The sequence below is a fragment of the Hydra viridissima genome, unplaced genomic scaffold (genome assembly GCF_058129835.1).
Source record: "Hydra viridissima isolate aposymbiotic clone 2 unplaced genomic scaffold, HvirCarnegie_v1 scaffold_3, whole genome shotgun sequence".
In the NCBI taxonomy this organism is placed as follows: domain Eukaryota; kingdom Metazoa; phylum Cnidaria; class Hydrozoa; order Anthoathecata; family Hydridae; genus Hydra; species Hydra viridissima.
Window position 1 is genome coordinate 16,414,152 of NW_028324302.1, and position 23,696 is coordinate 16,437,847.

The 23,696-nt window shown below is 29.7% G+C and overlaps 2 protein-coding genes and 1 long non-coding RNA gene across 8 annotated transcripts; 1 reads left to right on the forward strand and 2 right to left on the reverse strand.

Annotated features, from left to right (window-relative positions):
• Nucleotides 1–202: 202 nt before the first annotated feature.
• LOC149891198 (uncharacterized) lies at nucleotides 203–2,501 on the reverse strand. Of its 2 annotated transcripts, none has more exons than XR_016451218.1 (3): nucleotides 2,316–2,499; nucleotides 2,094–2,221; nucleotides 203–482 (listed from the first exon to the last, which is right to left on the reverse strand). It is a non-coding gene; the product is annotated as an uncharacterized LOC149891198 (long non-coding RNA). The 2 variants fall into 2 exon arrangements; XR_016451219.1 differs by lacking the exon at nucleotides 203–482 and adding an exon at nucleotides 516–1,465 and having other exon boundaries at nucleotides 2,316–2,501.
• Nucleotides 2,502–11,327: 8,826 nt separating this feature from the next.
• LOC149891199 (ATP-dependent DNA helicase PIF1-like) lies at nucleotides 11,328–14,593 on the reverse strand. 5 transcript variants are annotated; one of them, XM_090083474.1, is made up of 4 exons: nucleotides 14,357–14,593; nucleotides 13,969–14,085; nucleotides 13,251–13,613; nucleotides 11,328–13,143 (listed from the first exon to the last, which is right to left on the reverse strand). In XM_090083474.1, exon 4 carries the CDS (start codon nucleotides 12,083–12,085, stop codon nucleotides 11,732–11,734), a length of 354 nt encoding a protein of 117 aa, XP_089939600.1. In that variant the 5' UTR covers nucleotides 12,086–13,143; nucleotides 13,251–13,613; nucleotides 13,969–14,085; nucleotides 14,357–14,593; the 3' UTR covers nucleotides 11,328–11,731. The 5 variants fall into 5 exon arrangements, with proteins under 5 accessions (XP_089939600.1, XP_089939598.1, XP_089939599.1 ...); XM_090083472.1 differs by having other exon boundaries at nucleotides 13,969–14,191; XM_090083473.1 differs by having other exon boundaries at nucleotides 13,251–13,656; nucleotides 13,969–14,191.
• A 260-nt stretch (nucleotides 14,594–14,853) lies between these two features.
• LOC145201981 (DNA topoisomerase 2-binding protein 1-A-like) lies at nucleotides 14,854–22,767 on the forward strand. The gene is made up of 13 exons (XM_090082797.1): nucleotides 14,854–16,338; nucleotides 16,543–16,794; nucleotides 16,934–17,160; nucleotides 17,607–17,790; nucleotides 17,944–18,641; nucleotides 19,318–19,461; nucleotides 19,603–19,776; nucleotides 19,879–19,989; nucleotides 20,397–20,489; nucleotides 20,805–21,029; nucleotides 21,110–21,381; nucleotides 21,500–21,852; nucleotides 22,460–22,767. Exons 1-13 carry the CDS (start codon nucleotides 14,970–14,972, stop codon nucleotides 22,699–22,701), a joined length of 4,344 nt encoding a protein of 1,447 aa, XP_089938923.1. The 5' UTR covers nucleotides 14,854–14,969; the 3' UTR covers nucleotides 22,702–22,767.
• The last annotated feature ends 929 nt before the right edge of the window (nucleotides 22,768–23,696 follow it).

Sequence of the window (23,696 nt, forward strand, 5' to 3'; positions counted from 1 at the left end):
GGAAAACCTGGAAAACTTGGTTTACAGAAGAAAAAGAAAAAAGAAATAAAATAAAATTTATTTTTTCTCTATATGGAAATATGAAACTTTATTATTGTGTAGCAAAAATCAAACAAACCCTATTTTTTTTAACTTAGCATAATAGATTGTCAAAAGATTAATTTTTATACTGCACCCTCCTACTCTTCCTAAATTGTGATTTTATATTTTTGCAGACTTGGTAAGGTTACTGTATTTTTCAAGTTATTTAGAGTTTAACCTTGTCAAAGTTCACTTTTCTCTCAGATAACTAACTTGCTTTGCTTAATTAAAATATAGTAGTCAATATGTATATTTCGTTCACATGTTGTTTCATGTAATTTTAGGTGACACCTCTCATGGAAGCCAGTCAAGCTACAGTTGCACACTTCGCCAGTTTTACAAATATTTTATTCAGCACTATCATCACCTTGTCAGATGGTATGATAGTCCAGAGGAGATGGCTGAAACAAAGAAAAAGTACTTTCAATCATTCGGAGTTAAAGGTCTCCTTGGAGTAATAGATGGTACAATGATACAAATCAAAGGATTTACTATGGCTGATGAGCCAGCATATATTTGCAGGTAAACTCATCATTTTAATTTAATACCTGATCATTTTGATTTGATACCTGATCATTTTGATTATATTACTTTAGGTCATTAGTCAAAAAGTTTAAAGTATACACTGCTTGGCCTACTTACACAGGCATAGTTAACATGAGAAACTTAAAAAGCTTTTGTTTCACAGATTTATTCTGTCTCTGTATGTTTGCATGTAATGCATGCAAGGTTCAAAAAAAATATTTCTGCTCTATTATTCTTTATAAAAAAAAAACTATCTTTCCTTTTTTTTTAGGTGCTAATGCTTTTTATGCTGTATTTTATTTCACATTATTATGTTATTATAAAGGGCTTCATGTTGTTAATAATATGTAAAAAAATATATTTGATTTATGAAGAGACATTTCTTCAATTTCACAAAGTGCAACATGTTTATTACAAAAGTTGAAGTTTTTTTTAATATTTTAAATACCACATCATAGTTCTTTAAAGTTTGAAAACATCAAGTTAGTTAACATAAGTGCTAAACTTAAAACAATATTATAATATAAGGTCATATAGTTTAAGGTGAACAGCTGTTCTAACATGGTGTCAATATTTCCCAAAAAGGTTTTAGCTGCTCTCAGGATTTTTAAAAATTTTAACATTTTGAAGATTTTTAGCTTCTTTTTTTTAAAAAAGAAATCCTGTTTTGAACTGTCAGGTTGTCATTGATGCTGATGGAAAGTTTAGAGATGTTGTTGCAAAGTATCCTGGATTGTGCCATGATGCCTTTATTTTTTCTAATTCTGCATTAAAACAGACATTAGAATATGATCCAAATGCAGGTTTCTCAAACCAACCAAATTCGACTTGGTATTTTAAGAAGAGCACAAACCAAAAACTAAATATTTGCAATTATAAAGAAGTGATTGGAGTCTGAGAACAAGAATACATCATAAAGTTTGCCCAGGGCAATGAGTCAATAAAATAGTATTAACATCAAGAATGACATGTTATTCTTTGTTTGTAAATGAATAACTATGTAATGATAATGTTATGTATATATATATATATATATATATATATATATATATATATATATATATATATATATATATATGAGCTTTTTCACTGCAAGAGGTGTTATTTTGTGTTACATATATTTTTAAATTGTATACAGTTCAGCCAGTTGTGTCCATTATCCTTGACATGTAATAAATAAATCATAGTCTTTCAAATAAGCTTGATATGTAATTCAGCTGATAAAAATAATAAATTTGTACTTGTCAAGTAAATCTCTGAAAGGTCAAAAAAGCATTACATGTATATGGTTGATTAAGTTGTATGTTAAGCAGTAGCTTTATAAGAGTAAAGATTGCGTTTAAATTTTTAGTAAACTCCATTTGAAAATATTCTTCTAAAATTAAACGTTCAACTGAATAAATTTATATATTATTAGCTTTTTATATAGTATTAGCTTTTTTAACTTTGTTATTGTTTTTACTTTTACTATTTAGTATTGTCTTTACCTTATGCTGCTTTCCATCTTAACAAAGCAGTAAAATCAACCGATGCGGATATTGAAGAGGTGATAAAACAATGGTTAAGATATGCATGCGATCGTGATAGCGGAAGGAGGGCGGGAAACAGGAAAAAACTAAAGAAAAAAATCCATAATGAACAAGAAAGCGATGAATTTTATGAGAGTAGTGATATATAGTTTGTTTTCTTTTGAATAGTATAATCTTTACCATGTTAAACGGTGTTCTTTCTGTATACGTATTGCCTTTAAGCGAAAGGGTTTATCTAAAGAATCTATTTAGAATGCGGCGCCAAGTATTTGGCATTTCTATATAGAGACGCAACGTCGAATCAAAATAAAATACGACGTTGATTCAACATAAAATACAAATTTGAATCAACATAAATACAACATTGAATCAACATAAATACAACGTTTAATAAACATAAAATACAACGTTGAAACAACATAAAATATAACGTTGGATCAGCATAAAATACAACGTTGAATAGGCATTATATACAGCACTGCGCCAACGTAAAATCCTACACTGTACCGACTTAAAATAAATGTTGTTCCAACGTTGGATTTTTGTTGTTGGCGACGTCGCATTTGTAACCATAATGATATAAAAACAACGTTGGCAACCGACGTTGGGCCAACGCTCCGCGCGACATTGTTCTAATGTTTTAACAACGTATAAGTGCTAGCTGGGATATATACATTGATAATGTACATATTGGACGACGTACTTCATGTCTCAAATTACTGGACCATCTTGGACCGCAAAACTATTTGATTTTATGAGTGAAATTTTGACTTAAAAAAGTACTTTAAATACGCCATCATTTGAAAATCAATTTATTTGAAATAACTTATGTGAAAAATAGTGTTGCAATAGCTCATTTGAAAGACAATACTTGAACTATGCAATAAAAAGAGAGGTTTAAAAATTATTTTCCATTTTATGCTTATTAGTGACACAAAAAATATCAAATTTGAAAAAATAATTTGAAAAAAAAAAAATTTAAAAAAACTTTTTTATCAACAGCTTCAAATGCAAACGGCATGATAATTATACAAAAATATATACATTTTATAAAAGCTGGATGTTTAAGCTATAAAATGGTATATAATAATGTTATTTTTGAGAATGTTTTTTTTTTACTTTTGTCCGCCACCTGGCCCACTGTGCACAACCATAATGAACCGAAACTTTCATTAGGCTTTTTTAATTTAGAAGTTTTGTTTTTTATTTAGTATGGGATCATGTGATTTCCTAATTATATTGGTGTTTTTATCGTTTGTGGGTAAATCAATTTTCAATTACAAAATTGTGGTAATTTTAATTAAAATCACGTGACATAATTGATTCAAGTTACTATTCTCAAATCAATCTTTTAGCGAACTTTAACACGTTCGCTGCCAACTACGAGTATACTCGTAGTAAGATGGCGTCATTTATTTGCCAACTACGAGTATACTCGTAGTAAGTTGGCGTCATTTATTTGCCAACTACGAGAATATTCGTAGTAAGCTGGCGTCATGAGCTTGCCAACTACGAGAATACTCGTAGTTATACTAACTTATTTCAAATAACATATGTGCATGACTGGCTTTGTCTGTTCTTTTTTTTTTTTTTTTTTCTTAGCTTCACATTTGATTTCAGAAAATATAACATTCAAGTTTTTATTTTAAAAATCCAGGGAACCTAACAAAAAATGCGGATAAAGACAGAAATAGCTTAAAACAGATAAAAATAAAACATTGATATTGATTTAATTTTATTTCATGAAAATTCAAGTGTAAACCTATTCTGTTGAATGATACATTCTGAAACATTCGCCAATACATAACGGAGGTCTATTTTCACAAACAGCACATTCATATCGTGTTTCTTTACGTTTTATTTTAGAGCAGACTCGACATGGTTTGGTTGGGAATTTTTTCTTTTCATTCGGTGGTATTGAAGACAAGTAGTGGAAGCTATTATTGGTGATTCGAGGCACAATTTCATTCAAACGTTCACCTAATAAGTCCGTAACAACTAATTCTCTAAACTTAAGCAAGGAAATTGTGTGATCTACCCCATATTTGCTGTTTAGACAGTAAGCATTAAACAAAAAAGTATCAAAGAGATGAAGTGCTACTTTTTTATAACATCTGATTGTCTTTCTTAGGCAATCATAATATGATACCATTTGTTCTGCCCTATCTACTTCTGAGATATATTGATTGTAATCTTTAATAATGTTGGGTTTCATTTTCTTCTCTCCTCTCCTGCCTGTCACTTCAATCATTTGCAACGAATGCAAGTTGCTAATCATTAGCACGTCTCTTTTGTCTTTCCATTTAGCAACCACTAGACCCTCTCTGCTTCTGCTTATAACGTCTCCCTGTTTCAGTTTTGCTTTTGTACACTCTTTTGGATTTGACTTTCGATCAGTTCTTAAAGTACCACAAATATGTGTTTTTTGATTTATCATGTGCTTTGTTAATTCAAAGGAATTGTAAAAGCTATCGGTGTACAGGTGATAACCTTTTCCCAGAAATTTTTCCATTAAATCTAAAACAATAGCTCCCGTTTGACCCAACAAATGTTTATCGAGAGTTGTCTCGCCAGAGTAGATTTTTACTTTTAGTACAATACCATCTGATTCGCAAAGCTCATAGAACTTGATACTATACTTATGTCTTTTATTTTTCACATACTGCCTGAATACAAGACGTCCCTTCCAAAGCATCATTGACTCATCGATTGATATATTTTTATTAGGACAGTAGATGTTATCCATTGCATTATTTAAGTGATCGAGAAGTCCAATAATTTTACACAAGTGTCCACTACCTGAATCTTCATTGTTAATAAAATGCCAAAACCGTAATATTAGTTGGAATTTATTTCGTGACATTATTCTAGAAAATAAGGGAAATCTATAGAGACTGTTCTTAGACCAATAGTGTTCTAAAGTTGGCATTTTGACACACCCCATATGAAGAAGAACTCCAAGGAACTGCCGCATATCTTCTGAATTTATTGGAATTTTTCTGGGGCTACACGCTTTTAATCCATTAACTCGTAGACAACTCCGAACTGTTTGTACTGTTGCATCGATGTTAGAGTCCTTTTTCAGCTCGGTAGCTGTTTTAAAAGGTTCCTTTTAAGTCTGTCGGACTAAGCGATTGACCAGCAATGTTGAAATAGAACGTTTTCGACCACGTGTCTGAGGGTTTTCTTGAAATTTTATGGCATTTCTTATCATTTTATTGGAACACTCAACTAAACGACCAACTTCTCTCTAAGATTTCCCTGCTGATATCAACTTTCAGATCAGTTCTCGTTTTTCTGCACTACAATGCTTTCCGCATCCCATTTTTACATGTAAATGTCTCCTACTAATACACACTAACATAAAAAGAACAAAACAGCAAAAAAAAACCCAACGCTTGCTATTTTCACAATTATTTTTACCTTTACCAGAGTATTTTACATTAAAAGAGAGTGTGGTGCTATTTTACTTTTCGGTCAGAATTGGCACTTTTGATTAAAATCGAGCAATACCAAGCAGTTTTTTTCCCAAAATAATTTGTTTTAGAAAGTAAACATGTTAGCTAATATTTTAAACAGTAAAGCTATAAAAAACATAGATTGTTGGGTTACTCTGAACCAAGGTGGTAAGGAAACTGGAAGATTTTTATAAAAAAGTTGGACATGTAAATTTTTGTTCATGCGAATAGACTCAGTAACTTCAGGTATGTGTAGTTCATTTTGAATAATTTTATGGAATACAACACAATCATCAAATTTGGAAAATAAATATCCTGCTGGTGAATCAGCAGCTAAAAGAGAATTAACATCTTCAATAATATCCTTTGATAAAAATTTCTGAAATTCATCTTCTTGAAATATTCTTTTAGTTGGTGATTTTCTTGGTCCAGTTATAACTGGAAGAGAAGCAGTTGCTATGCTAGCAGAGTATATTATAGGAACAGGCTTCGAAATCGTTTTGCTAATGCTCTTTTATGTATGACTTTTTTTTCAAAGTGTTTTAAACAGATCACAGCTGACAGTCCAGAAATTTCTATTTACAAATCTAACCCGTAGCTTTCTTAAATTATAATCTTTTGGAAAACCAAAAACTGAAACTACTTCACCACCAAGATAATTGGAGGTACAACCAACAACACAGCGTTTATTAACCATAATTACTATTTGTTAATAAAAAGAAGCTACAATCAAGTGTATGAGGTTTAGTTGATGTAAAGATTTGGAAAACGTTCAAGTTTTTCTCCTATGCCGGATTTACTTATTTAAAATTTATAGCGCAATATTTGAAATATGTTTAGAAAGTTTGTCCATCCAACAGAATATACGTTTTTTAAACTGGCCTTCTATTTTTTTTGCAGAAAAGAAGGCCGTGTATTTAAGTAGGCCATGCTATATCTATCTATATCTATCTATATCTAGCTATATCTATCTATATCTAGCTATATCTATCTATCTATTTATCTACAGCTGCGAAAAATAAAATAGCACCACCACCAAAAATTGGTTGAAATTAGAATTTTTAACTATTTTTGATTGTTTGAAAATCTTTTAAATACATATTTAAAAGTAAAATGGCTTATAATTTTTATAAAAAACAAAATATACAAGTTTTAATATATAGTATTCATTTATTAAACAAAAATTTTAAAAAAATCAAACAAAACGAAAAAAATAATAGCACCACAGCTTGGCATCGAGTTAACCAAGTCCTGACATCGCTTTAGTGGAATTTCGCTCCATGTCCTGTTGGACAACGGCATTTCATAGTCTGCATACGGCAACATCACTTTATCCAATATATCAACATAAACGTGTTGGTCCATAATAGTAGTAACGTGATGAATGGGCCCTATTCTGAAATAAGAAAAGCATGCCCATATCATTATACTACAACCTCAATGTTTAATAGTTTTGATGGTATATTTTGGATTGTATTCTGCATTCGGCGGTCTTCTGACATACGTCCGAGAGCCTTTTCCACCATAAAGCACAAACTTACTTTCGACTGTCCATAAAACATTCCTCCATTTTTCGAGTGGCCAATTTGAGTGTTTTTTAGCAAACGCAATACGCTTTACAACATTTCTGGCACTTAGAAGTGGAATTTTTCTGGGGCTACACGCTTTTAATCCACTAACTCGTAGACAACTCCGAACTGTTTGTACTGTTGCATCGATGTTAGAGTCCTTTTTCAGCTCGGTAGCTGTTTTAAAAGGTTCCTTTTAAGTCTGTCGGACTAAGCGATTGACCAGCAATGTTGAAATAGAACGTTTTCGACCACGTGTCTGAGGGTTTTCTTGAAATTTTATGGCATTTCTTATCATTTTATTGGAACACTCAACTAAACGACCAACTTCTCTCTAAGATTTCCCTGCTGATATCAACTTTCAGATCAGTTCTCGTTTTTCTGCACTACAATGCTTTCCGCATCCCATTTTTACATGTAAATGTCTCCTACTAATACACACTAACATAAAAAGAACAAAACAGCAAAAAAAAACCCAACGCTTGCTATTTTCACAATTATTTTTACCTTTACCAGAGTATTTTACATTAAAAGAGAGTGTGGTGCTATTTTACTTTTCGGTCAGAATTGGCACTTTTGATTAAAATCGAGCAATACCAAGCAGTTTTTTTCCCAAAATAATTTGTTTTAGAAAGTAAACATGTTAGCTAATATTTTAAACAGTAAAGCTATAAAAAAAATTTTATTTTGCATGGTGTTTATTTAACAAAAAGGAAAATACGCTTAGTGGTGCTATTTTATTTTTCGCAACTGTATATATATTTATATAAATGCACTATTTAGTTTATATATATATATATATATATATATATATATATATATATATATATATATATATATATATATATATATATATATATATATACACATACTAAATAGTGCATTTGTCAGTAATTTTATTACAGTTATTTAGGTTTTTAAAAAAATTATTTTTTTAGTCGGAAAACGTAAAAAATATCGTAATGAATCGATAAGTATCGTTATCGTTTTTACGATATGAGTTACAATATTTATCGTAACTGAATCGATAATTATCGAAACTTTACCATGCAAATTTTTTGGGTACGATGTTATCGTAATATAAAAAAACTTACGATACGCACATTCCGATATCTTATCGTATCGTATCGTAATAAGAAAAGTTTCGATACTCAGATGCCTAATTCTGATGAAATCTAAAATAATTTTTTGCAGCAGTTTGCTTAAGTATATTGTTAACGTATGACATGATGAAGGTCGTTATCTGTAGTTGCTAAAGGCTTATGCGTACAAATATAAAGGTTCAGGGTGCGTATTCACCAAACTTTTTTTTTGCGTAAGTTTGGCGTAAGTTTAAAACTGTAAAAGCCGTATTCACCAAACTTGCGCAGTTGCGTTTCAAAAAAAGTTTGGTAAGTTTTTGCGTAAGTTTTTGCTTAAGTTCAGCGTAACTTATGTGCAACCCTAACTTTACAGAAATGCTGAGAAACATTGATGAATACCAAATAGTAATATGAACTTACGATTTCTGTAACCTTAGATGAGCTGCGCAAAAGTTAGGAAAGTTTGGTGAATACGCACCCAGAAATTTTTTTTGCAGATGCTAAGGAAGGGGGGGGGGGGGGGAAAGCATTTTACTGTGGGCGCTTTGAAAGATATTTTTCTACTCTAGAGTTATCAACACAAACCAAAACATATATACACGTGTGCGCGTACACGCACTCTCACACGCACACACTCATACCCACACATACCTAAACACACACACAGGTGCACTGAAAACTTTTACATCAGCAGTCACCAATACAGTGAATAATGAATAATGTGGTGCTCTGCAACTAATTTAAAGCATAAACAAAAATGACACAGCGACCATATTTACAAATTTTACTATGCAAACTTTTACAACAAATTCACATTGCTTACCCAGATATATCGTATATATAGACAATTTCAGTCCACAATGCTAAATGTATTACAAAGTCAGAGAAGGTTAAAATTATTCACTCACCATCAGAAGTCTTCACATCAAGAAAATTCCACGGTTGTTTCTTAGGTAGTTCTTTAAGCGACGCAAACAAGAAAAATAGCGCTCACAGCTCACTAATTACTGAAAGAGTTAAAGATATGTATATCAGCTTTTACAAGTCCAAGAATGCATCTTTGTAGGGTTGCATTACAGATAGGAAGTCTTATGTGTTGTTGATTGTATGTCTCTGTTGAACAGAGAGGTTTTAGCCTTTGCTAAAATTTCTCTACTGTACTCTAAACAAGCGTGATGGGTATTTTTGCAGAAGTCCATCTTGAGGACTTCAGCTTAGATCCTCTAGCTGTTCCGTGCTAACACTATTAGCATTCTCACCAGCAGTGGAAGGATAACTTCACAGTTTACCTTCTTTATTCAGATTAACATTTCTTTGTTTGTCGGACTCTGCTTCCGAAAATACATTCTTCTCAAATTCCATCCGTAAAGCTTTTAGTTGCAAAAAATCCATATTTGCGCAGCGTGTTCCTCTCAGTTGCATCCCGGAAGTGATAATATAAGAAAAGCTCAAATTAGGTTGCGTGATGGTTTTTTTCTTTTTTTTACTGAAATTAGAATACATTAGCTGATTTTTATATATATTTTTTTGTCTTTTAAAAAAATACCACTACTACATATTTAAAATATTAAATTAGTAGAAAAAAATCTAAAAACTCTGAGGGTGCTATGCAGGTACTATTACTTTTCCAGGGGGAGCTAAGTGCCCCCTAGAGTCCCCCTGGAGCCGCCACTGATTCTGATATTAACAACTTGTTATAAAGATGTTTTGTATTAATTCGAACTAGCAAAAAAGCAACCCGTAATACGGGTTATGGTCGGTCTGTTAATTTATAGTGGCTGTTTTCCACAATTTAAAGTTGCAAAACCATAACTATTACCCTTTTAGAAAAACGCCTTCAAATCAAAAAATATGCGGAGGTAAAATAATTTACCAATTATTTAACATTTGAGTAATTTACAACTGAAATAGGTCATATCAGTGTAAGGCAGAACCATTTTCCTCGACATTACTAAGTTCAAAACAATACGTTTTTAGTTACTGACACAAAATAATATTACTTCCTCATGCTTTAAATTGACGAAAAAGTAAAGCTAAATTCGTGTTATTTTTATAACGTGAACTTTAATTAATAAGATTAATATAAAGCGAACGTAAATTTTACATGAATTGATAATTCTTAGGCATCCCCTTGATACATATTTCTTCAACAAAGGAAATTGTCTTTAAAACGTTAAATGCACACAACTAAATAAATTTATTCAAAATATCTGACCATTTGACTATTGCTATTTATGGCACTTATCTGACCATTTTTATATATGGCCTCTTTGTTTCAATAATTTTTAGTAAACGGTTATTTGCTACCATTTATTAAAAATTCCTTTTGTTACTCGAAATTTAATTCTCTTTAATAATTTGACACTAATAAAGGACCTCCCTTCCCCGTTTTTCCCTTAATGGTGGTAAGGAGAATAGATTTATCTTTATTAAGAGTTATAAAGTTTTTGATGAAGACCTTCTACCAGAATAATAAAATGTAAAACAATGATTTACATGTATAACAATTTTTTCTTTTTAATATATACAACAATTTTTTCTTTACTCAAAAGTGTTGCAAATGCAAACTAAGATAATTAATTAGTTTAACACCTTATAAAATTTAAGTAACTCGATATTTGACAAATGCGCAAAACTACAATTTTAACCCAAAGATCCCCAAAGTTACGTACAACAAATAATTAGGAGTAAAATAGAGAAGATTTTTAAAAATTGAACTAATTGCATATATTTATATCATTTTAACTGACAAAAATTTACAATAAAAGGTAATCAGGTTTTTTTTATAAATCATATAAATGCGTCAATCGAAAATCTTAAAGAAAAAAAAGGAATTATAATACCATAACAAAAAAACCAAAAAAAAAAACACCACATAAAAACCGAAAATCGATTTACCTATTTATAGTAACCTATTTTGACATGGCAGTTAATATAAACATTTATCGAAAATTTAACTATAAAATCTATTTCGAAGTACAAAAGGATTAACATAGCTATATATATATATATATATATATATATATATATATATATATATATATATATATATATATATATATATATATATATCTTAATATAATTAGTACAGAAACATCGCTTGGCTGGCAAGGTTATCAATCTTGCTCAACATAATCCCAAGTCACACCACTTTGAAAATATGGAAACAATATAATTTAAACATATATACAACTATAAACGAATATGGTTTTATATAACACATATAAACACATTTTATAACAATATTAAATGACAGATATATTTATCAAAAACTATAAAAAAATATATATATATATTAAAATAATAAATAAATTTATACAAACAAAATGTGCTAACAACTTACAAACAGTAAATTTTCAAAATAAAAATCTTAAGACTATAAATTAAGAACATTAAAAAATATAACATTATTTGTGTAATACTTTTCATCTACCACACCTTGAATGAGATGTTTATTAATTTAAAAAAAAACAAACTATTAAATGCTCTCATTCTTGAACATTCTTGACTATGAGAGAAAAATAGTTTTTTTTGAGATATACTCCAACTCTATTAAATGTTTGACCTTGACTTTTATTAATTGTCATTGAATAAGCCAATCTGACAGGAAACTGACAACTTTTCAGAACAAAAGGTAAATTAGAACCTGATGGAGCCAACTGAATTTGAGGAACAAAAACCTGTTTACCACCAGAAACACCTGTCAAAACCTCTGCATCAATATAATTATTTTGAAGAGCACAAACTTTTATTCGAGTACCATTGCATAACCCAGCTTTGAGATCTAAATGTCTAAGTAGCATTATTACACAACCAATTTTCAATTTTAAACAATGTGGCATACCTGATGGAGTTAAGCTGTTCAAACACTCAAAAGGAAAGTCATTTCTTTCATTAAGGTCATCAGTATCAATTTGATCAGCACTTACATAAATTTTGACCTTACCCGGCAGACATTCAAGCACTTCTTCATTGATTGATAATGAATCAACATTAGTTGGTATTAAAATCACGCATTTAGAATAATCATTTTGATCAGCATCTCCAAAAATCTTTTCAACAATCCATTTATTTTCTCTAATAATGCACTGATTTGGTATTTTAATGCATCTTTTTTAAGGATCCTCCTCTTTGACAGGTATTGTTCCATTCCCAAGTTTTAGTAGCCATTGGGAAAATTCACCTTCCCCATCTTCTACTCTCATATTTTCAGTTCATGCAAACTTCTGCACACATTGCCAATGCAAAGAACATTTTATACACAATTCTACTATCTCAGCTGGTTGTCCTCTTTTCACAACAGGCAGAATTTGCGTAAAGTCACCACCAAAAAGAATGATTTTTCCTCAGAAAGGAAAGTTGTTGTTGCAAATATCTTTTAACAACCTATCAATTGCATTTAATTCTTTACATGCTCATGTAAGACATTATACTGGTTGCTTCTCAGTTTGTTTTGGTTATTTCTGATTAAAGCAAGGTGCTGGCCTTTGATTTTAACATACGCATCAATAGCATATTGTTGAAACAGTTTTTTGCCATAAAAGAGTGAAGAAAAAAATTGTCTAACTGAAAGTTTATATTGTAATACTGAGAAAATGTAACATGATTTCTAACCAATGTAGCACATTCAGGGTTGTGAACCAATTGATTATGCCAACCAGCATCACCCCTTGGAAAAAATAGAGGATAAACCATAGGATCTAAGTTGGCAGACATACTTGATAGAGTTTTAAGAGGATGACCTCTTGGGTAAATAACATCTTCCCTGGAAACAGGTAGTACACCAACAAATACAACTGCAACTTCATTATGTGAAGGGAGACTAATAGCGATTATAGCAATTTATGCTGGAACATCATGATTCCAAAAGATTTATAGCAAAATCATGTAGTAAACAGCGCTAAAAACAAAAAATCAAATTGAGATAAAACAAATTGTATATATGGCAAAATAATTTGTATTGGCTTTTAGTAAATGATTAAAAGCAGTGATTTTTAACAAAGTTACCTATTTAACATTTTTAATAACAGACACAAACATGAAGTTAAGCCAAATGTCTATTAACTCAAAAGATAACAAAAAAACATCAGAGCAACAATACACACCATAAGTTAATATATGTATATAATATAACTTAAGTAAGATAATATTCATATATAACAAAACATAAGTAACAACATTACACAAAATGTTATTAAAATACATTAGGTATTTTTAGAATAATCTTTAACAATAAAGGCTTGAAAACAGCAAGACCTAAAGCAGTAATATTTTGACACTAAAAACTATCGTGTAACCCTCTGTTAAAAGTACATCACTTGGCAGGCAGAGTTGACAAATCTTGCTCTACACGTTTACCAAGTGACAGCACTTTGAAAACACGGAAACAACATAATATAAACACATGTACCAACTATAAACACAATAAATGTGTTTAAATAAGTATATAAGGTTATATATATACCTTATATACATATTTCAACACAATTTTAAAACAATTATATAACACATATTAACACATACACGAACAATAAAAAAACACTTTACATTGTTGTAAAAACATATTGATAAAACAACTATAAGGCACTTCTTTCAACATATACATACATATCAAAAAAGCATATATGCAAACAATGTGTGCAAACAAAAATTTTAAAAATAACGCCATAAAATTTAAAAAGATTCAAAGTAAACAAAATATATATTTACAAACAATACTATTTACCTTCTTTTTTTTCATAAGAACTGTAATCCTCATAACAAAATTTAACCTTTACATACAATAACATGTGACATGCATGTCAGTGTTGGCACAAAATTTTAATTTATTTTTCTAAATTTTCTAAAAAATAATTAAAAGCATCACAGAAATTTCAAAGTAGTAATAAACATTTTATGGAAGTAGCATTAGTGTAACTTTAAATAATATCCATACCCCTATTTTCTTTCTAAAAATTAAAATAACAAAAATAAAAATGCTGAAAGAAAAGCTAAAACAAACAAAATACAAACGATTTAAAAGATTAAAATCCTTTCTACTTTTTCTGATAAAAATTTAAATCCTTTCTACTTTAGCTAATAAAAATGTATATATAACTATTTTGTATACTTACTTCAATTATAATATGATCTTAACGATTATCATTTCTCTTAATATGATTCTTTATGTAATATATCTAAACTTATAATTAGATTTCAAAAGGAAAAAAGTTTCAACTCGCTTAAGAGATCTTTCTCCAATGGCCGCGTGCATTTAGAGAACGCGCTTTTTCAAAGCCTAGTAACTAATGACGAAACGACGTTAAACATTAAACGTTAAACGTTAAACGTTTCTGTGCTAATTATATTAAGATGAAAAAACAATATTCTCTTCGATTCCGATTCCGGCAAATTAAATGTGCCGGTCGATCACAAATATATGTATACATGCATATATATATATATATATATATATATATATATATATATATATATATATATATATATATATATATATATATATATATATATATATATATATATATATATATATATATACTTTTGTTTCTACATTTTGAAAAAATTTTACTTTATAGACTTACTCTGTATGTCTACTTTTTTACTTTTACTTTTTTACAGCTAAGTTACAATTAAATGTGGTATTACCTACAATAGCACAAAAGCAAGTTAAATTTGTCTATTCATAAATTAGAGTCAGCAAAGCACATTAAATTTACCTTTCACTCCATGCCTGTTTTGAAGTTTGTCAGATGCTCAGACCTAAAAACTTCTGAGAAAGATTTATCAATTATTGACAAAGCTATTCAGTGTGCTCGTGATCATGATATTCCTCTTGATGTTATATATGACTTAAACTCTGTAGAATCCGTTGTTAAGTCTGCTGAATGTGACAATCAAGTGATATATATTTGTTTTCCTTTTAAAGGGAAAGTTTTTGAAATTTTGAATAGAAAATCATGCAGAATTATTGGTCCCCAGTGTGTTTTTTCCTGTTTATTGTTAGAAGTATCTGTTCCAAAGCGTTTGTATCCAGTCTGTAATGTTGCAATGCTGGGTACAGTTATTTGTTGCAGCAGTATGAAAAAAGATGATCGCAAAGTCATCCATGAGCTTGTCAAGTTAATGGCTGGTGATGTTACTAATGATTTTACAAACTCGGTTACTCATCTAATTGCACAAGAAGTTGGTTCAAAAAAGTATCAGGTAGCATGTGCACGAAACATTCCGTGTTTACTTCCTAGTTGGGTGCATATCATGTGGGAGAAATCACATTATGAACATATACTTGCTAGCTCTGAAAATATTTTAAAAGAGCACTTAACACCAATTTTTAAAGGCTGTACTATTTGTGTATCTGGAATTTTAGATTTAGATAAGCGAAACTCTATTAAGCTGTTGGTAAATAGTAATGGAGGATTGTATTCAGGAGAACTTAACATGAAAACATGCACACATTTATTGGTTGAACAGCCTAAAGGACAAAAGTATTTTTTTGCTAGGCAATGGAAAATACATTGTGTTAAGCTAGCTTGGTTGTATGATTGTTTGAAAGAGCATTGTTGGCTTGATGAAGGTCCATACAAAGTAGAACATGAAAATGAATTATCAAGATTGCCAGGTGCTCTGCAAAATGATAAAGTTTTGAATGTTGTTGATGAATCTCTGCTGCCAAGTAACATGTCACGTGTTGAAGCATTAGCAGTAAAGAGTATGAGTAACTCAAAAATCCTTAAAAGCGTGGAATTAGATTCAACAACGTACGAAAAAGTATGCTTTAAATATTTTGATCCCAAAACCATAAATGTTGATGAGGTAGAACTAAAAGACCAATCATATACATATTTTGATGGTTTCAAAGTTTATTTATGCAATATTACTGGAGTTTTATTTGATATTTGTAGAAAAATTATAAATAATGCAGGCGGTTTTAGATTGAATACATTGACTGATTCTATTACCCATATAGTATTTTGTCTAAATGCTCCTAAAGAACTAAGAACCTACATAAAAGAATTAGGTAACCATTTACCCCATGTGGTATCACCTTTGTGGTTGTTAGACTCAGCCAAGAATGGTGAGGCAATGCCAGAGCAAGGTGAGATGCTACATCAGGTTACTTTATTTTTCTTGTATTGTTAGGCAACAAAGTAAAGTTTTAGACCTTTAAAAATAGATATTATATTTCATCATAAAAATTGTAATTTATAAGTAGTTTTTATTTGAAACATTAATTATAAACATATATATAAAGTAATATTAAATATACATCAAACATATAAATTGAAAACCTTTTTTTTAGATTATTCATTAATGGTTTCTTCAACAACTAATGGAGATTTCGTTGATTTTAGCACTTTAAATGATGTTTTTACAAAACCAATCCAGTTACAAGCTGATGAAAAAAAGCCTGTGTCAACATCATTAAATTTTGATGATGATGATGAGGATAAGGACAATGACTTATTAAGAGATTATCTTCCAAATAATCATGAAAGCACTAGACTCTCCCAGGTTTTTGATACACTTATGCACAAACAGCAGCCTTTTGAATGTAAGTTTCATTTACAGACATCCTTAGCCAACTCTTTTAGGAGTATATTTTTTACTCTTAAGTTATGATAAACAAATGAAATGTTTAAGAACTACTATACTAAAACCTAAATTGAAAATATTTTTCATGTTTATCTTAGCAAATATACCAGAAGAAGAAACTGCTGCAATAAATGAAGAAACTCACCCTCAAGCTGTCCTACAAAACAAAAAATTCAGTATACTTCGTTATGATGCTGAACAAAGTTTGCGTATAAAAGAATTGATAGAGGAATATTCTGGTTTGGTAATCAACAACCATGAACAAGCTGACCACATCATTGTTCCATTGACTTATAATAAAAAAATTAGTATTAATCCCAAAGAGGTGAGTATTATATCAAGATAAATGAACACATCAAGCTGTTCATTTTATTTAACGTTTAAGAATGGAACACCATTTTATACTTTCAAAACCTCAGAAGTATTGGTAAAAATACCTTTAAATTGCTTCTTTCCATTATGATATATATATATATATATATATATATATATATATATATATATATATATATATATATATATATATATATATATATATATATATATATATACATATATATATATATGTATATATACATATATATATGTATATATATACATATATATATATGTATATGCAAGCATGTATGTATGTATGTATGTATGTATGTATGTATGTATGTATGTATGTATGTATGTATGTATGTATGTATGCATGCATGTATGCATGTATGCATATATGCATGTATGCATGTATATATAATTTTTTTATAGAGAATTTTTTTACACTAGGCAACAGTATGTTGGTTAGAGCAGAGTATTGACTCTGAGGAGCTTAAAGATATTAATTCAAGCTATCTCTATCGACCAGTTTTTTTAGCAGATGACATTAAGCCATTGAAGAATTGTGTTGTTACTGTTAGCCAGTATACTGGAATGGAACGTCAACACTTATTTCATCTTGCTGAGTTGTTAGGTAATTATTTGAGACACACCAATCCATTATTTGTCAGCCTAAAGTATTCTATATTTATGGTTGTTCCTTGGGAGTGTAGTAATATCTTTGCAATACATTTATGATTTACATTCAATTAAATCAATATACTGTATATATAAATTTCAATTTTAGGAGCATTTGCTCAAGACTACTTTGCTCGTCGTGATAGCAATGATATTGTGGCAAGCACACATCTTGTTTTAATGAAACCTGAAGGTTCAAAATATGCTGCATCTTTAAAATGGAACATTCCTTGTGTAAAGCAAGAGTGGTTGTTTGAATGTGCTAAAACAGGAAAGAGAATTTCTGAAGTTGGATTTTCTTTATTGCCTAAGGAATTACTTAGTGTAGATGATGAGATAAAATCAAAATGTATTTTAAATGTTGAAAAAGATATAGAAAGAAGTGGGATCAGTAAAAATCCAATTGAAGCTGCTTATACATGTGAAGTTGACTCTAAAAATAGGCTTATCTCCCTTGAGACTGAAAAGCCAAAAGTTGATCTTGATTTTTCAAATTTTAACAAAATAATTGCTGATGAAAGAAAAATGCAATCAGGAAATTTTCAAAGTAGAATATCAAGTTCTTCCCCTGCAATCTCAAGTGTAGCAGGAATAACAAACCCTCTTCATCTCTCTTTTGATTTTACTGATGCATTAGAAGCAGTACAATCTCCAATTTCGTTATCCCAAGGTTCTTTTAAAAGAAATCGAAAAAGTCGTGGTAGTTTACCTTTTGATATACAGTTTGCAGAAGCCATGCAAAAAGCAGTTGACAAACATGTTCCAGAAGTGGATAGAAATACTGTCATAAAAGTTGTTAAAAATCAGGTAAATATTTGATTTAATATTATAGTGCATAGTGTGTGACATTAAAATTTATTTTTCATCTTTAACCATAAACAGAATTCTTTTTCTCTTTCAAATTTCATCTTTATATACAAATATATCTTGATCTAAAGCTAAAATATTAATAATATATAACAAAACAAATATGTCAATATTTATAATACATGCATGCATACACATATATGCGCACACACACATACACATACACATGCAAAGGTTTTTAATAAAAATTTTATAAAACAATTTTTACTCTGTTAAAGAAGGATCAACTTTTTTAACCTCTTTTTTCTTATTAGAAATTGATGGAGTTTTTATGGTAGGTAGTTCTAGCACTACCAGTTGAATTTGATTGATTTCATTATTTTTATTGAGATATTTCATAAATCTTAAAATCATTATAACAGAACATAGTTATGTATTCATCAAGGAAAAAAAGAAATGATGTTTTTTTTTTCTGCCTATATACCATCAAATAATTAAATTAGTCAGGACTAAGTTAGTTAGCTTTTTAGATTAAAAACATTTGGGACAATGTCTAGTAATGGTGTCCACAAACTTAAAATTGGAATGTTTATGATCTTTTTTCAGATTTTCTTATTTTTTTCATTGTATCGTTGATGAGTTGCATTTTAACTTTTTTTCTCTACTCTTTGTCTAGAATAATAGTATTCTTCATGGTGTTGTATTGGTGGTAAGTAAGAAGCTTGCTCAAAGACAGATGGAGTTACATAAAAAGGCACTTACTTTAGGAGCTGAATGTCGCTTTTTGTATGATAGTGAGTGTACACACTTTGTACATCAGGTATATTTACATTTTTGTCATTAAATATTTTTGTAGTAAGTGTTTTAGTACCAAATAACACTTTTTTTGTAGATTCCAAAAGTTATTAATTTGGAAACATTTTACTAAAGAAAAATAAATTCTTCTTAACTTATTTGTTAGGGGCGACTAAATGATTCAAGTAAAGATTATGTGGAAGCTAAATGTGATAAAAAGTATCTTGTATCACCATATTGGTTAGATGCCTGTATAGATTCTGATGAACATGTTGATGAGACATTGTATCCAATCACATTTAACCCACGGATGTCATTGAACGTTTCTACAGCAAAGCCAGTGAGTTTTTATTTTCTCTAATACAAGTCTTTAAATATTTGTTAAGTGTTTTTTTTTCTTATAATTTTATGGTGATAACAATTTTTAATTGTATTATTTAAGTCTAAAGAGGAAGAAGTAAATTGCCAAAAAGTTGCAGACATCAAAAATGAAAAAGTTTCTGAACGACTAGATTTTCAAAAAAAAATGGAGCAAATTATGGAAGCGACCAAGGTATTATGTTTTAATATCTCATGGTGTTCACAGTCCTGGAATGTCTCATGGTATCCTAAAATTAAAATGTTTCTAAATATGTAGTCTTGAAAGTGTCCTGGAAAATGCTAACTAAAGTCTTGTATGTCCCTGAAATGTCCTGGATTTTGTATCTCTATCTGTAGATAAATACTGTTTCATTGTGTCAAACTCATAATTCCATATGTAAAGATTCTTAAAGATATTTACAACCAATAAAAAAAATTAAAATATCTATTGAATAAGACATTGATAACGGTAGTTCAACCTTAAATTCAGTTTTCAAATATTTTAGAGTTATTATTTTTTTGTTCGATTCTTTTTTTGAACTACCTATGTAAAAGATTATGGATATCAATTCTATTTTTTTTGTTTTTTTTTTAAATCAGGTACCAATGAAGGAAAAGCGTAGTCGAAGGACTACATTTAACAATGATTTAGCTCATGTCAATACAAGGAATGGAAGAAGACTGTCACAAAATGTTTGTATTTATTGTTATTATTGCTTTTACTATTCTAGTATAGTCAGTTATTGCCAAAAAAAAATGCAATTAAAATCTCACAGATGCTTAGAAGAATTGTTTTGGGAGAAATACTTTATTTAATATTTATTAAAAAAAAAAAAATCGGCAATAAAATTTAATTAAAGATGAACAAAAATTAACAATAAAACAACATAAGTTGCCTGCTCAAAGCTGTTGTTATTAGAAACAGAAAATATTAAAACATCCATCCAATTAGGAAAAGGAAGTTTATTGTTTTGTTTTGAAAAATGGAGGTTTTATTGCTTTGTTTAGAAAAGCAGCAATGAAAACATCATTCGCAATGATCATTCTCTGAAAAAACAAGAAGATCTTGTAACTGAGCAATCGCAAAGTGACTATATCACTTACGATGATCCTGGAAAGTCAGAGAGACTACGAATTCTTGAGCAGCTCAAAAGAGTTAGTCCGAGTCAGGATTCAGAAGCTTACTATGAAAATTTGAATAACAGAAATATAATTTTAAACGAACTTGTTGAGGTGAGCAGCATTTATGAGCATTATCTAGGGTTTAATTTACATCTTAATTTCTTCAGGTTTGATTGCTGTTATTGTCTTAGGAGAAAGAGCCGAAAACAATAGAAAGCCCCACTAGACCTCAAAATAACTTTGTTGAACATCAGAATGCTAAAACTGAATTAAATTTAATCAAAGAAACGAATAACTTAAGTAGAGCTAAAAACAAAGAAAATTATAAGTTTTTACTGTCTGGTATGACTGGTCAAGAAAAGATTAACTACGCAGCTATTATTGAACAGTTGGGTGGTGTTGTCTATGATGTACAATATTTTAATGTTATGTGCACCCATGTTGTGATTAGTGTGCCGAACAGGTTTGATTTTCTTTTCTTTTCGAATACTTTTAATGGCTTTTTGTTCAATTTTTTCCTTTTAATTATTTATATAAAATTAATCATAACTAAATCTCTCACGCTCATCACATTTTTTAAGAAATGAAAAATTTCTTGGTTCCTTGGCAAGCGGAAAATGGGTACTACATAAATCATTTTTGGAAGCAAGCAGAGAATCGGGTGAATTTGTTGACGAAATAAGCCATGAATGGGGTAGTCAGCCCAACGCATCTGCTTTTGCCTGTTCAGCCAGAAGATGGCGCATCGATTTAGCTGAGAAGCGTAAATTTGAGCCATCTGTTGGTGCATTCACAGGTTGGGTTGTATTGCTTTGTATTGAACCCTCTAAGCAACCTGGGTTTTCAAGAATGTTGGAGGCAGGTGGGGCTAAGCTGTTGTGTGAAAAGCCACCGTTTGATAATATATCTGGAGCTACTCATGCGTTTATCGGAGGTATTTTTTATTTTTTGTGAAAGTCTAGAAAAATAAATGTAGTATACTTCCTTTTTAGTCTTAAACTTTCGTGGTTTGTTTTTAAACTTTTTTAAAAACCTTTCATTATTCAGTAAGAACTCTATACTTACATTTGTTTTTTAAAATATCTTTGGTTCCCTCCGTTGGATTTGAGGGGTTCTAGACACAGCACTGCTTTGATAATAAGAATATTTTTTCTATTAAAAGTTCATCAATTAAAGACCCAAATTATTTTTTATTTAAAATTACCTTTAGCATTAATTTTATTTTGATCTTAATTATTTTTCATAATTTTTATAACAGAACTTCAAAATGGACGAAAAGCGTTCAATAAGTTATTATCAAGTACAAGATTATTACAATGCAGTTATTAAAGTAATTCAATAAATTCTCTAAAAACACCTTAACTACATTGAGGCCAAGAATAGCTTTATATGAATGAAAAAAGTTATCTTATGAAAACCGAGAGAGTGTGATTTTTTTTCGCTTCATATTTCTTAACCTATAAAGATGATATATTAGTATATTCTCTTAACGAATTTAAACTGGAATAATCTCATGAGATTTCTTTTTGTGTTTTTTCAAGATAAAAAGCTGTCTGCGTCACTTGACTTTCAAGCTTTGAACGCTGCCGGTATATTGGTTTTGAAACCAGAATACATTTCAGACTATTTAACAGTATTTCCAATACCTTCTACCTTGGGCTACGTTGTTTCAGATTTGGGTATAAATAAAGAGCCAAGCGCATCAAGCAAAAGGACTGCTGCTTCAAAACGCCATGTAGTTGAGAACACGTCTCAACAGTTTACGAAACGAACGCGGCGTTGACATAAGAAGTTTAATTTACACACGCGCGCACACGCACAGACAGACAGATATTTGTATATATATATATATATATATGTATATATATATATATATATATATATATATATATATATATATATATATATATATATATATATATATATATATATATATATATATATATATATATATATATATATATATATATGTATATTTATAGAAATCGCGCGGCATTGACAGAAGTTTAATTTATAAAGTGAAGAAATTCAGTTATTTACATAAAAGTCTTGCTGTCATCCAAATTATTGTTTTAATTTTTAAGAAAAAATTCATTAAAGAGGAGTTTTTATAATTGGCCTAAAATCTCCACTTTCTCTATATATAAGCTATAATATCTCCATTTTAATACTCTCGCGTTCATATTCTTTACCCACACTTAGCTCTATTTTTGATTTAAAAGTTCGAACGCTTAAAGTCAAATAACGTTATTTTAAAAAAATAATTGTTACTAACACGTGACGAAAAGATCACTGATTTCTAAATTTAACTAAACAGCGCTCTCGCGCTGTTTTTCTTTTTTAGCACGATTTGAAGCCAAAACATAACCACAGCTATGTTAAGTTCCATGAAGAAAGTGTATGAGTTATGATAAGAAAAAAGTTGCGGATATCACACAGGTTAACTAAGTTATAGCTTAAGAATTAAATTTCATAAGGTGAACAGTAACTGCATTCGGAATGACTTAAAACGTTTCACGGATTAATAAATGAGCTCTGCAAGTGTTCAGCATCTGATCGGTCCTAGCTGTGGTTAACATGTTTTACGACTAGTATAATTATAAGGATATTAATCATTTTTTGGTAGAAAATGTCTCAAACCTTCTTTCTCTTGAAGATAGAATATATTGCCGTTTTCAAAGTTTAAAAGCTCTAACTCAACAGAGAGAGTTAATTTTAAAGGAAGAAATTTTTTTGATATTTTAAACTCAACGCTGGTTGGCTTATTTCCTTTAGTAA

Bases quoted from the DNA above. Each gene is read 5' to 3' on its own strand.
- LOC145201981 (XM_090082797.1), top strand. From the start codon at position 14,970: ATGCCTGTTTTGAAGTTTGTCAGATGCTCAGACCTAAAAACTTCTGAG. The intron at 16,795-16,933 runs GTAAGTTTCATT...TGTTTATCTTAG, and splicing joins CAAACAGCAGCCTTTTGAAT to CAAATATACCAGAAGAAGAA. The intron at 21,030-21,109 runs GTGAGCAGCATT...TTATTGTCTTAG, and splicing joins TTTTAAACGAACTTGTTGAG to GAGAAAGAGCCGAAAACAAT.
- LOC149891199 (XM_090083471.1), bottom strand. From the start codon at position 12,085: ATGCCACATTGTTTAAAATTGAAAATTGGTTGTGTAATAATGCTACTT.